General features: G+C 53.3%; 1 protein-coding gene across 2 annotated transcripts; it reads right to left on the reverse strand.

Annotated features, from left to right (window-relative positions):
* Window positions 1-9395: 9395 nt before the first annotated feature.
* DYNLL2 (dynein light chain LC8-type 2) lies at window positions 9396-14909 on the reverse strand. Of its 2 annotated transcripts, XM_069033295.1 has the most exons (3): window positions 14784-14909; window positions 11372-11510; window positions 9396-9794 (listed from the first exon to the last, which is right to left on the reverse strand). In XM_069033295.1, exons 2-3 carry the CDS (start codon window positions 11501-11503, stop codon window positions 9657-9659), a joined length of 270 nt encoding a protein of 89 aa, XP_068889396.1. In that variant the 5' UTR covers window positions 11504-11510; window positions 14784-14909; the 3' UTR covers window positions 9396-9656. The 2 variants fall into 2 exon arrangements, with proteins under 2 accessions (XP_068889396.1, XP_068889395.1); XM_069033294.1 differs by lacking the exon at window positions 14784-14909 and having other exon boundaries at window positions 11372-11529.
* Between the last annotated feature and the right edge of the window lie 304 nt (window positions 14910-15213).

Consider the following 15213-nt stretch of genomic DNA (forward strand, 5'->3'; position numbering starts at 1 on the left):
TCCCCAACTTCTCTACTCTGCATAAATTCATACCAAACTCACACTCAGGGACCTTTTTCAGTTTTGTTTCTTTTGTTACCATTTTATTTTGTGATTTATTATTTTAAAAACTTCTTAATTACATATTTAAAGCTCGCTCTTTCTTCTTTTCCTTTTTAAAATGGTGCTGAAATGTGCGTTGACAGCAGTCCCCGCTTTGTGAGGCCCCAATAAATCCATGGCTGACAGTGTCCCATGGGTTGTAAAGCAACAAAACCAGCTGAGAGGAGGGTAAGGACACTGTGGGTTTGGGGAATAACTCCACTGAAGCCAGTGATGTTACACCAAGACATATTTTGCCAGTGCCTGGCAATGTTCCCGGTTTACTCACCCCTCCAAATCCCCCAACTGCAGCATTCAGCAGTGGCCAGGAGGGAAAATAGCACAAGTCCTCCACTGTTAAACGTGCAGTGCTACTATCATGCAAATCCATCTGGTTCAGCAGCTCTAAGCAGACTTCAAAGGACAGAGAAGTCATTAGAATCACAGTTCAAAGAAAAAAGTGAGCAGCTGGTCTAGGCCATCTGGTAGGGGACATAAAATGGTCTCTTTCTTCTCCAGTCAGTCTATGAAATTTTCATTAATTGTAGGAACATCTTCCAACATTAACCAACATCATATTGTTAAAAATGTAAGTCTTAATAAATCATCAAAACTGATGTCTTAGGGAAGCAAGGAAGCTGCAGTCTGCTGGGGTCTTCCCTCCGCAGCAAGACACCAGGCCATAATTACAATTTTAAGTTGGTGTTTTCAAAGCAAATTAGTGGGAATTAGATTCCTCAGCGCCTTTGAAGGCCTCAGGGAAGAACATGGACAGGGTGGTTCCCTAGGCTGCAGAGGAATCTCCTTCTCTATTGATTTCAGGAGCCACTTCTGGCGTAAAAACATGGAGAAAATGTCCTCCCTGGGCTGCATCGCTTGGGCTGGATCCCAGTAGCTGGGATGGGGGCCCACCCCAGGACACCTGAGCCCCTGAGGAAGACCAGGAGAAGTTTAAACAACCCCCAGCTCCCTGCACCCCCAGCTCCCTGCACCCCCAGCAGACACCCTGTCCAAGAGGAATTCCAGCTCTGGTGGGGTGAGCACAGTTCAGCATAATCCTTGTAGTAGCTGCTCTGATCTCAGGGTCCCCCAGAGCTCCTGGAAATTGATATTCCTGTTGAATATATGGATGATTTCCCTGAAATTCAGGCAGGTGGTTTGAAAATGCAGGGATGGTGACAGCTGCCACAGGGAAGCCAAACTGAACAGGAACCACAGGACAGCTCCAGGAAGTGGCAGGGCCCTGCTGAGCCTGAAAACATGGTGACCTGGAGCTGCTGCAGCTCTCCTGGCCTCCTCCTTACCTCTCTCACTCACCAGCTGTGTCCTTTCTCCAAAAGGCAAACTGGAGAGTTCATCTTAACCTGACCACTCTGGGAGCACAACTGGCCCAAAACTCAGTGGGCAGTTCCAGGGGTTTCAAGCCCAGACTTTCCAAGATGCCTCTTTCCATTAATTCTGCCTTTGCTCCTCTTTCCTGTGACTGCCTAAATTCACTGACTTTTTACTTCCTACCAGCTGCATTTCAAAGCAGATGGGAAACACCTGAATGTAGAAAAATCCCAATCCTCTGAGGTGTCCCAGGGAGGCCCTTGGGTACCCACAAAGGTGCACACACAGGGAGGTTCAGCCAGTGCCTCTGCCTGCACCATGCTCCACATTTCCCATTCTCCAAAAGTATGTGCAAATTCAGCCCCTGGTACTTAGCTGGGTGTCTCCCACTGCCTTCCTGGCTGTTTTCCCAAGCTTTGGGCCAGCTGACGGGACAAACAGCACTGGCTCCAGCCTTGTTTGCCACTGAACAACAGACACAAATACTTGAAATACTTTCCTAATCTCATTTTCTCATGCAAACAACTGCTGGGATGTCAGAGATGTTAATCCAAGGCAGCAGCAGAGATGGTATGTGCGGTTTGGTGAGGGAAGAACCAGGGCCAGGGAGCATTCACAGCCCCTCAAGCCTCCCTACACACATGGCCCCATCACAGGAAGGTGCCCTGTGCTCACACCCACCCCAGCCTGGACCCTGGGTGCAGGTGCCCTGCTGACTTAGCCAGTGAGGATAATTCCCTCCTGCAATGAGGGCCATTGAAATTCCTTACACATGGAAACATCCTTGGCCTGGGGTCACCAGCCCTCCTGGGAAAGGGGCTGAGGATTCTCAAGCAGTTTTTCCTGGAAGGATTACTGGCTTTACTTGACTGTGAGCTGGGATTGCAGTCACATCTGGTGAGATTTTGGAAGCCCTGCTACTGCCTTCCCCTTGCACTTCTCTCCTGGGCTTATCTCCCTAGAGCTGGCAGAGGCTGAGATGTTTCCATGTGTGCCTTCCCCAGGAGATGGTGGGGACCTGGGGGACACTGTTGAAGCCTGGCTGGTGGCAGCACAGCCTGCAAACACCTCCCCCTCTTTACAAAATAGCGCAGACCTGCTTTTTTAGCGTACACCCAAATCTGTTTTTATCCATTGTGTTTACAGAACAGAGGCATTCAATTAACAAAGAAAAACGACCCACCCAGCCCGAGAGGGGTGCAGGAGCAGGGGCTTCCTTCGTTGCCGGGGAGCTGGATCCCCAGGAAGCTCCGTGAGCCCTTGGGAAGCGGCTGCCAGTGGAGCAGGGACCACGGGACCCAGAGCCGCAGTGACCTGCTGGGAGCTGGAGCGCGCTCTGCTAGCACCCTGCCAGGGATGCACACCAAACATGAGCTAATCCGGACAAAAATAGGAGTGAAATCATAATTCAGATGCATAATTCATGTGCATAATTTTTCTTGCTGTATATTCTCCTGGGATGTATTCTAGAAACTGCTTTCTTTCCCCTCCCCTCCCCTGTCCTTCCAAAAAGTGCCGTAGATGCAAATCATTGGAGGCAGCAAGAGGTAGTAGCTTTGCTGGGTTACTAAATAAATGCTAAATTTGTCTGAGTTTCTAGCCTACATCTTGGCAAGTGATGCAGATTGAAGCTGGTGTAGAGACACGCAGCCTTGTGATAATCACAGGATTTTAATTGCTTTCATTGTGAGCCCTGGCTACTGATTGTATCTGCATGGAAAACTGTAACAGTTTGCACTTGCAAATGCTAAAAATGTTAAACAATAATGGCAATTAAGAGATAATTATAGTTATTTTGAAGCAAGTATTGTAGTTAAGACTCCAAGAAGACATCCCAAACGAGCAGGAAGCGTTGCCCTGTTTACTGCACAGGCTTCAAGCTGCTTTTTGTATGATGTGAGATCCACCAGATTTAATTGCTTAATGATTTTCTATAAAATATTTAAGTACCACAGTATCTTTAGCCAGCCCAGGCTCTGTCTGAACTGCATGTGTCAGTCTTGCTGGAGGATGGAGGCAGTGTCCGAGCCCTGGTCTGGCACTCGCTTGCTGAGTCACCCAAAGCTTTTCTTCGGCTAATGACAGCACAGAAAAGTTCCAGGGGCTCCCTCCCAGCACCCCTGGGTGGGCAGCCTGTGGAAGGGGCCTCATGGGTGCCCACCCCTCGGTCCCCCTGCAAGCCATGGTTTCAGAGGGAGCCCTTGCAACGTGGGTCAGGGTTTCCTCCATCCAGGCTGACCCACGGAGCAGCAGATGCTTTTGGCCAGGTCACTTTGAACCCTCTGAGAAAGCAGGGCTTTGAAACCCAGCTTTAGGAAGAGGTTGTGTCCTTGTCGGAGCGTTCTGGGCTTTCCTCAACAACAACAAAGGCATTTATTTTTTTCCAGAGCCATGTTCTGGGCCGGGCGCCAGGCGGCTGTGTGCAGGCTGCGGCGAGGCCCGGCCTGGCTCCGTGTCAGCCCCCGGCCCTCCCCGCCGGAGCGGCCCCGGTAGCCGGGCAGGCAGCAGGCGAGCAGCGGCAATCTGCGCGGGATGGGCGCGAGATCACACCCCAAACCTGTAATCAAACCCTGCGGGGAGAGGGAGCCCTGCAAGAAGGGATTTCCATCCCTCTGACTCAGCTTAGGCAGCACGGGGCTGAGGCTGGGGTCACACACGCCTGGCTCGACCAGTACAGCCAGGGGAAGCCTTTCTCCAGTGCCCTGCTCACCCCGGCCAGGGTAAAACGTGGGAAAACCTCTTCCCGAGGGCCTCAGTGCAGCGTGGCAGGCAGTGGGAGCACACGTCCAGCGCTGCAGATTCCAGCCCCGGTCGGAGGGTGTGTGGGATCGGCTGCAGGAACAAAGGGCGTCTTTCACTGGCTCACCCCGCACAGGGCCGCCGAGGCGAATTCCTGGGATGCTTTTACGGGCTGCTACCAATGCACAGGCAGAGCTGGGCTCCCAACAATCTCCTCCCCTTGAAAGCACTTCATTCACACCCGGGCTGGAAGGACGTGAAAGAAAAGGCCATGCACATGGTTAAATGCAAGGGGGCCCGAATGCAGGGGGGTCAGAGCGCTCCCCAGGAGCCTCCCTGCCCCAGGCTGGGAGCGAGGGCACGGAGCCCAGGGGTCTGGACAAGCAGCCGAGCTGCAGCCAGGCTGCTCCGCAACGGCCATAAATCATGGGAGAGGCGTTAGCAAGGGAGGGAACAAAGGACATGGAGAGATGCCATGGCATCTGGCAGGGAAGGACCGCGGCGGCTGCACCAGAGGATGGCGTCTGAGGAAAGCCTCTGAGCCAGCCCAAGAGCGTGCCGGCCCCAGGGACGAGAGCCGGCCCTGCTCTGCCTCTCCCCAGCCCAGCCTGTCAGCATGGGGCATGTGGGGACATGGGGGATCATAGCCTCCCACCTCACCCATGGCCCCACAGCGCTCCTGGGATGCCTGTCCAGCACTGCCCTGGCCCACTGCTGATTTTTCTGTCGGGCCACAAGGAGCTCTGGCACACTGGCTCCAAGTCCCCAGCACCAGGACGGAACGACATGGCCTGCAAAGGTCACTACAGCAGCCTGATTCCACGGGCAGTAGGGAACATGCTGCACCACGACTGGATAAAGCTGTTCCTTGAGCTGAACCCCAGGGCCGAAGCCTGCTGAGCAGCAGCTCAGGCTGCCACAGGGGAAGGGACAGGAACTGGAGTGGGGTCTTCTTACCCCCTATTCTGGGTGCTGAGCCCACCAGTGCTCAGAGCACCTGCCACCACAATCAGAAGGGCTGGCAAAGGCACTGACCTGATGATAAGCAGTTATTTGTCTCGTTGGTAATGAGTTATTACCCAGCCTCAGCTAGACACTGCCTTAAGGAAGGAAACATCTGATCATCTTTTAATAAACACAGTTGGCTCCTGCGAGGCTCCTGCAGCTCCTGTATCTATAAAGTGCTCCAAGACACATGGCTTCTGCACAGACAGAGCTGCTGTGAGTCACCGTCTGGGAAAGGGTGTCAGGATCCTTGCTCAATAAATAGAACAAAGGAGGGAAACCTCGGGTGGGCAGGGATGGCACAGCCCTGCTTCCTTCACTGTGTGCCACCGTCCTCCTCAGGATTTACCCAGCAGAGGCTCAAAGTGAAATAAAAATTATTTCCATGTTCTCTCTCTTCATCACTAATCGCCTGCAAAAGCACTGGGAGAAGGAACAGGTCCACTGGGTACTGGGTTTTCCAGCGACAGGCTCTGCTTCCACGTGCCCGGAGCGTAACACTGCAATGCAATGCTGCAGGCTGCTTGGGAGGGAAGGACAGCACTGAGCTGCAGCCTGGGTATTCCCACAGGAGCAATTCCCAGGCCTGTGCTGCCACTTGTCCCTTCCCAGAGTCCCAGGTGGTCACAGAGAAGGGGAAGAACACTGTGCCAGGCAGGCAGGGAGCAAGGCTGATGGACTGACACCTTCTCCCATGGCTTTGCCCCATGCTCACTCTGCAGAAGAGTGAATCCCAGGCAGTGTCTAGTAGCAATGCCCACAGAGCACAGCTCCCCAACCCCAGCCTCTCTGCTCTCCAGTGTCACACAGCTCTGCTTTTGTAAGGCACTTCCACATCTGGAAGAAATACTCTGCATGAGAGATTGAATGACTTGGCTGGTAAGAGAGAAAACAATGACACTCTCTCTCGCCAGCCACGCACCACACCGTTCCCTGCAGCAACTGCACATCTGCAGGCACATCTGCACCCAGAGCTCACCCACAGCAGCAGCCTCAGAGTCCTCTGCACCCAGGCACTTTCTGAGCACTTGTGAGGCAGGACAACATAAACTGAGTTTACATTTCAATAGCATTTTTGCCCAAACACATCTGGAAGCAGTTTCTTCCTCCAGATGTTCCCCCTGCAGATACATACCTTCCACTCGGTGTTCCAGATCCAGATGTTTCCAAATAGCTTGAAACCGAGCAGCCATCTGGGGAACAGGCCCTTGGTCTCTCCAGCACAGAAACAGTTAACGCTCCGAGGCATCATCCAGGACAGCTGTGCCTGGTGGAAACTGGAGACAAAGTGGAGCCCAGCAATGGAAAAAGTCAAAGCCAAGAGCCTTGTCAGCTGCTGGGGAGCGGGAGGGGAGGGAAGCGGGACACAGCTCCATGTTCAAACCTCCCCCTGCTCTCAGCTGTGTAGAGGGAAGCACTGCTGAAATTTAGGCAGTTTGTGTCTTCCAGGGCCCCAGTGCTATAAGGAAGATGTTTAGGGGAAAGACTGCTCTGTTTCACTGCCTAGCTCCTGAAGATATGAGCTACAGCTCCTTTTCCTCAGCCTGAAGCAGGATTCCTACTGCAGTGACACATCCAAGGAAGCACCAAGTCCACTTTGTACTTGTGTGTGTCAGCTCCAGGGCACACCATCTGTCCAGCCCTGGCAGGGCCTCCCCATCCCACCAAGGACTGATTTCCAGCAGTACCACAGCCCCTGGATCCATGGCTGGAATGGGGGTTTCCCAGATGAAACTCAGGCTGGAGAAGTGTTTCACAGGTTTGGATCAGCAGCCTCCTGTGCTGCAGCTGGGATTCAGGAGCCAGTTCCTCTGCCTCTTGCTTTGTCAAAGGGCCCTGTGTACCAAGGGGACTCGACTAGCCCAGCCCCACGTGGCTGCACCATTTCCTTGGGGCCACAGTATTGACCCAGCCCGAGCCAGGCTGGGAATGCAGAGCCCCAGCACAACCCAGCTGGCACTCAAGCCCAGCAATTCCACTTCCAGCTAAAAGGCTGGGGCTGCTGAGAAAAGAGCATCACCACCAGCTCCCCTAAAGTAGAAACCACCCCTGCTCTGGGGCAGTGGCAGGTGCAGGCTGGAGCAGATGGCCTGTGTGTAACAGCCGCGCTGCTGCCTGCGCGGAGCGGCTCGGCGTGAGTCACGCTGCTGTTACTGTGCCACAGCAGAGCTGTTACACTGCTGCGCTCGGGAAGAGCCCACAGCTTTTCCAGAATATCACGGAGGCCACAACCCCAAATTTAGGTTGCATCAGGAGCAAGATAACAAGCTGAGGGGGTTGTTTAAGGGTAAGCCTGCAGCCCCCACACTGTGAGAGGCATTAAACACATCAGATGCAGCTCTCAGCTTTCTCTCCAGCACAGGGAGGAGGCCTGAAGGGAAAACCTACTTTCGTGGGAAGCAGGGAGACACCTTCCTGTGCAGGAGCCAGGACACCAGCTGCTGTACCAGCCCCTGGCTGCCTGAATCCATTAAGAGGTCAGCTCCAACCCATTCAGATCCAGGTTACGCAGCACAGAGCATCCCATCAGAGTGCAGCAGGACACAATTCCCTCAATCCCTCCCTCTGGCTCAGCCTTTGAGCAGAGATAGAGGTCAGCACCAGCACAGAGGGGCCACCTCCGGTCATTTCTCCCTCCCTGACCTGCCTTCTTTGGGTCATCAGCATCTTCCAAGGCAGAGAAATTGCTGCTCACCCTCTCTGGACAAGGACAGGCTTTGCTCAGGACAGCTGGTAAGGAAGAAGAAACCAGAAGCTGTTTAAATGTGTCAATTCACCTTTAATGTTTGAAAAAAAAAAAAATGGTATTTGAGCAATTGCAGTTATGAAGGGAACAGATCTTGCTCCACGAGAGACCGTGAACAGACTCACATTAGACTCATGCTTGGAAAAAAACAAACCCAAAACATTCTCCTTTCAGACCCAGAGTGGAGTTCTGAAGAGACAAGACCACACGAGTGCCCCAGACAGTCCAAGGCACATTACCCCAGTGCAGACATTTCCATCAACATGAACTTATGACAGCTACATTCTTTCTAGTTACAACTTTGTTCTATCCATAATACAAAATTAGGCATACTTTGGATTTTGCACAGAGACAAGAAGGACTTTTACTTCAGGAAGTCATCAACCTGGGTCACCAAATCATTTCACAAAGAGCTCCCTTCACTCTGCCCTTTGCCCCCAGCAATGATTTATTCCCAACAGCAAATTAATCTCAGAGACACAAGCTGGGCTCACCAGCCCAGTGGTATTGCCAATGCATTAGTCAGCAAACCAATAATCAGAGCTTATAACAAGCACCAGGGATTTACTTGCCATCACACAGCATTTCTCCACACCCAGATCAGAACTTCCTGCAGTGTAATCCCGAGTCAGTACGTACTAAGACAACATCACTGCTGAACCTATTGGAGACCAAGACATTTGTCTGCCTTTGAAGCAGATGTCACATGAGTTTCCTTCACACAAACATCACATGTAAATTTAACTTCTTGGTACTGTGCTTTAAGAACAAAAGCAGATATCAGAACATGGAGGACGATCCTCCAGAAATAGCTTATTAGCTACAGAAAATAAAATAAAAGAAAAAAAGGAAAAAAGAGACAGTGGCCACTTACAAGTCTTCCACACGACTAGCTTGCTTTAAGGAGAGCATCAAGTTAAGGCAGTGTTGAGACAACTGGCTACAAACATGCCAAATAGAGCTGTTGTCAGTAGTCACCAATTTGATATCCCACTCCATTGCGGGGCCAGGCCACGTGGCTTTAGAGCTCAGTATCAAGGTCTAAAGACTTCAGCCACAGGATGCTGCTTTCTGCAACAAGCAGGAACTCAGGGGCTGTTTTTGAAGCCTTCCAGACCAGGCTGAGTTGCTTACTCAAGTCTAGGTCAGTGTTTCAGCAGAGCCAAAAATACAGCGAAGGGCACTGAGCAAGAACACCGAGGGGTGCCAGCTGCAAGCCTGTATCACAGTCAAAGGTGGAGTTCACCTTGGGTGTGGAAGCCACGTCACCCAGAGCCACCCCACCAGCTTTCAGGAAAGGTCTAAGACCTGCCCCGAGGGTACTGGGAGAGCCAGCTCTCTACAGTCTGCAGGGTGGGACAGAGGCTCACACTGGCTTTGCTCCTCTTTGCAAGATTAACAGTCTAACAGGACTCAGTAAGGAAGTCAGGGGCTTTTGGCCTGCCCAAAGAAGTTTTCCCAGCCTCAAAGAAGGAGTTACCAGTGAGGGAGCTGTTGTGGAATAGTTTTATTTCTTCCCACGTAAAGGCCATTGTTTAAGCATTTACAGGTTTCCTAGTGCAATACAACCAAAAAAAGCAGTAACAAAAAAATGCCGCCTTCTTCCCAGGCAACTAAACAGAAGTAGATTTTTACTGCAACATATACACATTAAATATAGTATACAGTCCATGCAGCGGCATAGCCATGTTAGAGGGAGTCGTGGCTTCAGCCATCAGTGCATTACAGTCCAAATTTCAATCGCTCCTACTTCCTATCCAGACTTGAAGAGAAGAATTGCAACCTGACCCAAGTAAAAATAGATGAAGTGCTTTGTCTCGTGTGTTACATAGCTGCCAAAGTTTCTGCCAACAATGCAGTGCCAAGTTGGGTTGTATTTCTTGTCAAATTCCTGAAGAAAGAGAAGAGAGGCATTAAGGCCAAGAAAGCCCACATGAAAATAGTTCTAAGCACAAATTCTGAGCTGGTTCTGTTCACACACTATCACCTCTCCTCCCACCTGCAGCATCTTGAGATTCCCCACTGCAAGACACTATTAAATTAAGCAACCAAACCTCTGCACTAGATTGTTTGAAGGATTCAACACAAGCAAAACATCTTCTGAGCCTTGAAGCACCATCAGCCCTGGGCAAGAAGAGCAGATGCAAGAGCTCTCCTTGGTACAGCCCTGTGTGTAGGCTAATCAGGGGAATAATTCTCCTCTCCCATTCCAAACCCACTCACAAAAAATGAAAAAAAGGTTTTGGCACGTCTGCTCTAGCAAGGCATCTGAGCTTAAAGGTCACCTAAAAAAAAAAAGGAAGGAGGAAAAGCCTGGCTTCTGCTATTTGGGACTTTTGTACACAAAGGGGAGAAAATCCACATTGAAAATAAGCAGGCAGATTCACAGGCCAGAGAGCACAGAGACCCAAGAGGTCAGAAGTGAACAAGCTGACTGCTGGCTCAAGAGTCTTCTCCTACTTAGCAGGCCGGATAAAGACCATTCTCCTCCCTCTGATTAACACACTACTCCCAAGAACACCCTTCCCTCCCCTGAGACAGAGCCAGAAGAACAGACTCAACATCCAAGATTAAAGCCAGTTCTAGTTCTCAGACAGCAGAAGAGTTTGAGCTCTTTGCAGGTAACCTTTGAAGTAAAGAAAAGGCTTTCTTGCCAGGTCATGAAGGTGCATCAAATTGCTTCCCTCCTCCCAACACACTCATGAAATAAAGGCCAACTTCTTTTTGGATGCCTTCTGTTGCACTCCCTCACTTTACAGGCTGCATTGCCCCAAGCACTTAGAGCTAAGTCATGCCTCAAAGTGATCTGAGAAGTCAGGAGACACCTTTTAATCCTTTGCCTTCAAGCTTAGATTACAAGTAAGGCCCAAACACCAGCCGAGGTGCCAGGACTCCACCGCCTGTGAAGTCACATTTCCCTCTTCTAGAAGCACTTTGCCTGACCATTCTGAGAAGCTGCTACAAGGGGAACCAACAGCTCCCCAGGTACCATCAAGCATGAGACTTAACAGGCTCCTGCAAATGGGGAGACAACCTCTTCACCAGCCAGGGCAGCTGCTTGCACTGTTTCTATCACAGCAGCTTCCACAGCCCCAGCACAAGGCCCATCCTCCTGCACAGCACCCATCCCAGAACCACACGTGCACTGCTGCCCACCAAGTGAAACATTGGGATGATCCCACCTGCACTGGTGCTGCAGCTCTGTGGAGCAAGTCCTAAGCAGAGCCCTTTCCAGGCTGGCAAATCCTGAGGGACAGCACTTGCAGTTTGCTCAGAGCCTGCCAGAGCTCTGCCACAGCCCTCCCCGACCTTGGAGAAGTCACTCCATCCTCTTGAAAACAGCAGTAAAGCAGCCACATATCTTCTCCCTCCCAGCATGCAAGCATGAAGCCTCAGCCACTCAGCTCCTGACAGACTCGGGAGCTTTGGGAAGTCGCAGCCAGCACAGCACCCTCATCCCGGAGTTACCTTCTTGATATATGCTGCAATGTCCTTTTCTATGTTGTACTTCTCCATGGCCTGTGTAGCACAGTCTACAGCATCCTGCTGCATGTCCTCGGACATGTCCGCATTCTTGATCACGGCCTTTCTGTCAGACATCGTGAACCTAAGGCAGAACATAGATTCCTTTAATCCCTTCCCAAACAGGAGATGCTTCCTGTGCATTAGAGGTTGTCCTTTCCGTGCAGGCTGCGTCACAAGCCAATACTACAAACCCCTGTTATGGCCAGAGTGAGTTTATCGGGGTTGCCTACAGCAGCCCCAGGCCAAGGTGCCCCTTACAGCCAGAGCACCAGCACTGGCTGGAGGTTAGATCAGAGACAGTCCAGCACCACCACCTGCATTAACCACACGCAGGAAAAGCTTTTGTGTGGGAGGAGACAGGATCTGCAGAGAGCCACAGCCCTCCTGTACACTAAGAGGCTACAGCCAAGTTTGCCTTCCAGGTGTACCAGTGTTTTGGAACATCCTCTGCTCACAGCCTTGCAAGCAACAGATCCCAGACTGTCTGTCACTGGCACAGAGGCTCAGGAAGCACATTCAGAGCAGCAGTGCTTTTATTCTCCCCCATCCCAGGTGTCACAGTTCCTGCTGCTCATTTAGCCTGGAAGAAGCATTATTCCACATTCAGCCATCATCATCCCCTCACCTCCCTGCTGTTCTGCCATGAAACCCAGCCTTCAGCTGCTCCCACAGGACACAGCCAGTCTGACAAGCCAGAAGCAGGTTAACACCACACTGCAGCCTGGAAACAGGGCAAGTCCCACCAGAGAGCCAGAGCTCAGCAAAGCCCTCCTTTTCCTGCCCCCTCCTCACCCAGGAACCACAACACAGATGCCAAAACCAGCATGCTATTGCAGCCCAGGACTGGTAGGAAACTGGGATGTGCTGCTCTGGAGTGAGGTGTGCAGCCCGCTTTGCTCTCAAACTGCTTTGTACCACTGCAGCCGTTAGATCTGACATGGCCTTTCCAGTGAGGTGTTCAGTACTGGGAAGTTTCCAGCACAGTTCATATCATCCTAAAAAACTGGGATTTGACAATCCCAGCACCACAGTTTTCCTTCAAGCCCTGGAGAAGGAGCACCATGAAGTCCTGCTCTGGCCACCACAGCCCTCATTCCCATTCCCCACTCAGGGGCTGGGGAGGCACATGTTACCTGGGGATCCAGGTGACTGCACCAAGAAGGACACAGCTGCTCACCTTGCAGCAGCTCTTACTCCAGCACATTAAAACTTTGTGGAAATAAGCTTCTTAATGGCAAGGAGTGCCTCCAATCAAGCCTGCTGAGCACCATTAAGTTTCCTAAATCCTTTTACAGCACTATAAGTCTTGAGTGATACTACCAAGCATGTTTTGAAACAGTGAAACTACACATTTTTAGCTCTGCTGTGGAGTGAAAAAAATCTGCTGCAATGATCACTTCCTGGAAGAGTCCCAGAAAACTGAAGGAGTAGCTTTGTTACAGCAATTAAAGGAGCTTGCTACCCAGAGAGAAAGAGAATCCAGTTACATAATTGCAGCCCTCTGATTACAATACTTCAATTCTTCCCTCTGCCTTTGCTTGAAGACTTCTATTGCCACCTTAATTTATACAATTTAGATACAGTGTTTAATAGAGCACTGCTATTAACACACACTAACAGCATCGGGAGGAATGACAGGAACTGAGCTCCAATGCCAACAGAGAGCACATGCCCCTATCACAGAGCTGGAAAAGCCACTTCCTGGCAGTTTGTTCCTTCCCATGCTGTGGCTACAGCCAGTGGGGGTTTGCCTGCAGCCCAGAAGCCGAGGGAAGAGAAGACACAGCTCAGAACAGTCCAAATGCCTGTAGATTTGGATTCACCACCCAGGAATCTGACAATCCCTTGGAAAAGTCTTCTGGGTGTCCAGTCCACAGGAAGAGGGAAGCAGCAGAAATCCACTTGTGGGTCATTCTTCCAGAAAAGCTTCTTTAGGGAAAGAGAGCAAGCAAGCCCTCACACACACCAGGCCTTCACACACCTGCACTGCTCAGAGAGTTCAGAGGGCACCTGCCATTGCATAACCAGCCACAGAGTGACCTGCAAAAGGCACCTTTCCTCCTCATTGTTTAGGCGAGGACCATCCCAGTGCAGGCCTGTGCTGCCACGGGCGACAGCGCCAGAGGAAAAAAATGATTATCCTTCAGGAGGGCTGCACACGCTGGCCAGGAGGCCTTCCCCAGCACAGCACCCTCCCCTGCACTGCTCCAGGGCACAGCATGCCCCGTGGCCAACCACAACAGGGGCTGGCAGTGGCTGTGCTGCTGGAGGGAGGGTCTCCTGCACCTGCCACAGGAGTGTCACACCCTGCACGCAACCGAACACCAGAGAGCAGGGCCCCAGCCTCTGCTCATTCCCTCGGGGGTTACAGGGCCCACCCGCCCAGCAGCACCACATACACATCGTAACCCTAAACCACAAGATCACAGGTGGCCCTCGGGGTCTTGCCACCCAACCTGGCCCTCCCCGAGGAAAACCACAAAGCCCCAGCACCCATCTCAGGGCAAGATGGGCCTAGGAAGGGGTAACAGTACAGCTTCAGCAGCCACTCCTTCCCCACAAGGGCAGGATGTGGTCTGTGAGGACGAAGACCACAGCCCCAGCTACCACTCCAGGGTAGTATGAGGCCTCGGGAGAGAAATCAGGCCCAAGCCAGCACCCAACCCTTTTCTTATCAGGATAGGATGAGATCTTAAAATGAGCATGAGTCCCAAGACCAGTACTCCAGCAGGACAAGCTGGGGCTTTGGGAAGAGCATGAGACACAAGCCCCCTGGTAACCACTCCTTTCCTCTCCGGACAGGATAGAACCCTAGAAATGAGATGGGGCTGAAGCCCAGCATCCACCACCTCCCCCATGAGGACAGCATGGATCGCGAGAATGGGAGCAGCCACCGCTCCCCCACTAGGACAGCACAGATCCCACGGCTCGGAACGGGGCCCAAGCCCAGCACCCACCGCTCCCCCACCAGGACAGCATAGATTTCGCGACCGGGGACGGGGCCCAACCCCTGCACAAACCGCATCCGCCACTTTGGCCGAAAAGAGCCCTGGAGAGGGGTGCGGCACAGCCCCTTCCCCCACAGGACTCCCGGGAGCCGGAGCCCTGCGTGACCTTCACGGGGGGAGCTCTAGGGCCGCCCGAGGCCACGGTGACCTTGCCTGGAGCGGGGCCGGCTCCGCAGCGGCGAGGACCCCTAGGGAGGGGCGGGCTCCGATCGCTCCCCAGGAACCGGTCGCGCCCGGCCCCGGCAGCGACCTCCGCCCTCGGGGCGGTCCCGCCGCCACCCCGCACAAGGAGCGACCGGTGCCGGGCGAGGCTTGGAGAGCCCCGGTCCAGCGGAGGCATCGCTCACCTTCACAGTGACAGGGCCACCCCGGGAGGGCGAGGCACGGCACCGAGGAGGAGGTATGAGGAGGCCCGGCCGCGCTGCCTCAGCCCGCTCCGCTCGGCTCGGCGCCCCGCGCGCTCTGCGCCCCGGCGCCGCGCCGCGCTCAAATACCGCCCCGCCCGCTGCGGCGCGCGGGCCGCCGCCACCCCATTGGCTGCGCCGCCCCGCGCGCCGCGCACCCATTGGCTGCGGCGCTGCGCGGCCCGCCGCGCCCGGCCCGTCCGCCCGCGCTGTTCTGCCTACATCCTGTTTCATCCCACAATGCCGCGGGGCGGCGCGCGGCGGGAGGGGCGGGGCCGCGGGGGCGGGGGCGCCGTGAGGGGCCGTGAGGGGCCGGGGCGGTGTGAGGGGCCGGGGCCGGTGTGAGGGGCCGGCGGTGCCCCGGGGGCTCCAC

The sequence above is a fragment of the Aphelocoma coerulescens genome, chromosome 19 (assembly GCF_041296385.1).
Source record: "Aphelocoma coerulescens isolate FSJ_1873_10779 chromosome 19, UR_Acoe_1.0, whole genome shotgun sequence".
Taxonomy (NCBI): Eukaryota; Metazoa; Chordata; class Aves; order Passeriformes; family Corvidae; genus Aphelocoma; species Aphelocoma coerulescens.

Bases quoted from the DNA above. Each gene is read 5' to 3' on its own strand.
- DYNLL2 (XM_069033294.1), bottom strand. From the start codon at position 11,524: ATGTTCTGCCTTAGGTTCACGATGTCTGACAGAAAGGCCGTGATCAAG. The intron at 9,795-11,371 runs GTAACTCCGGGA...CTCTTTCTTCAG, and splicing joins TTGCAGCATATATCAAGAAG to GAATTTGACAAGAAATACAA.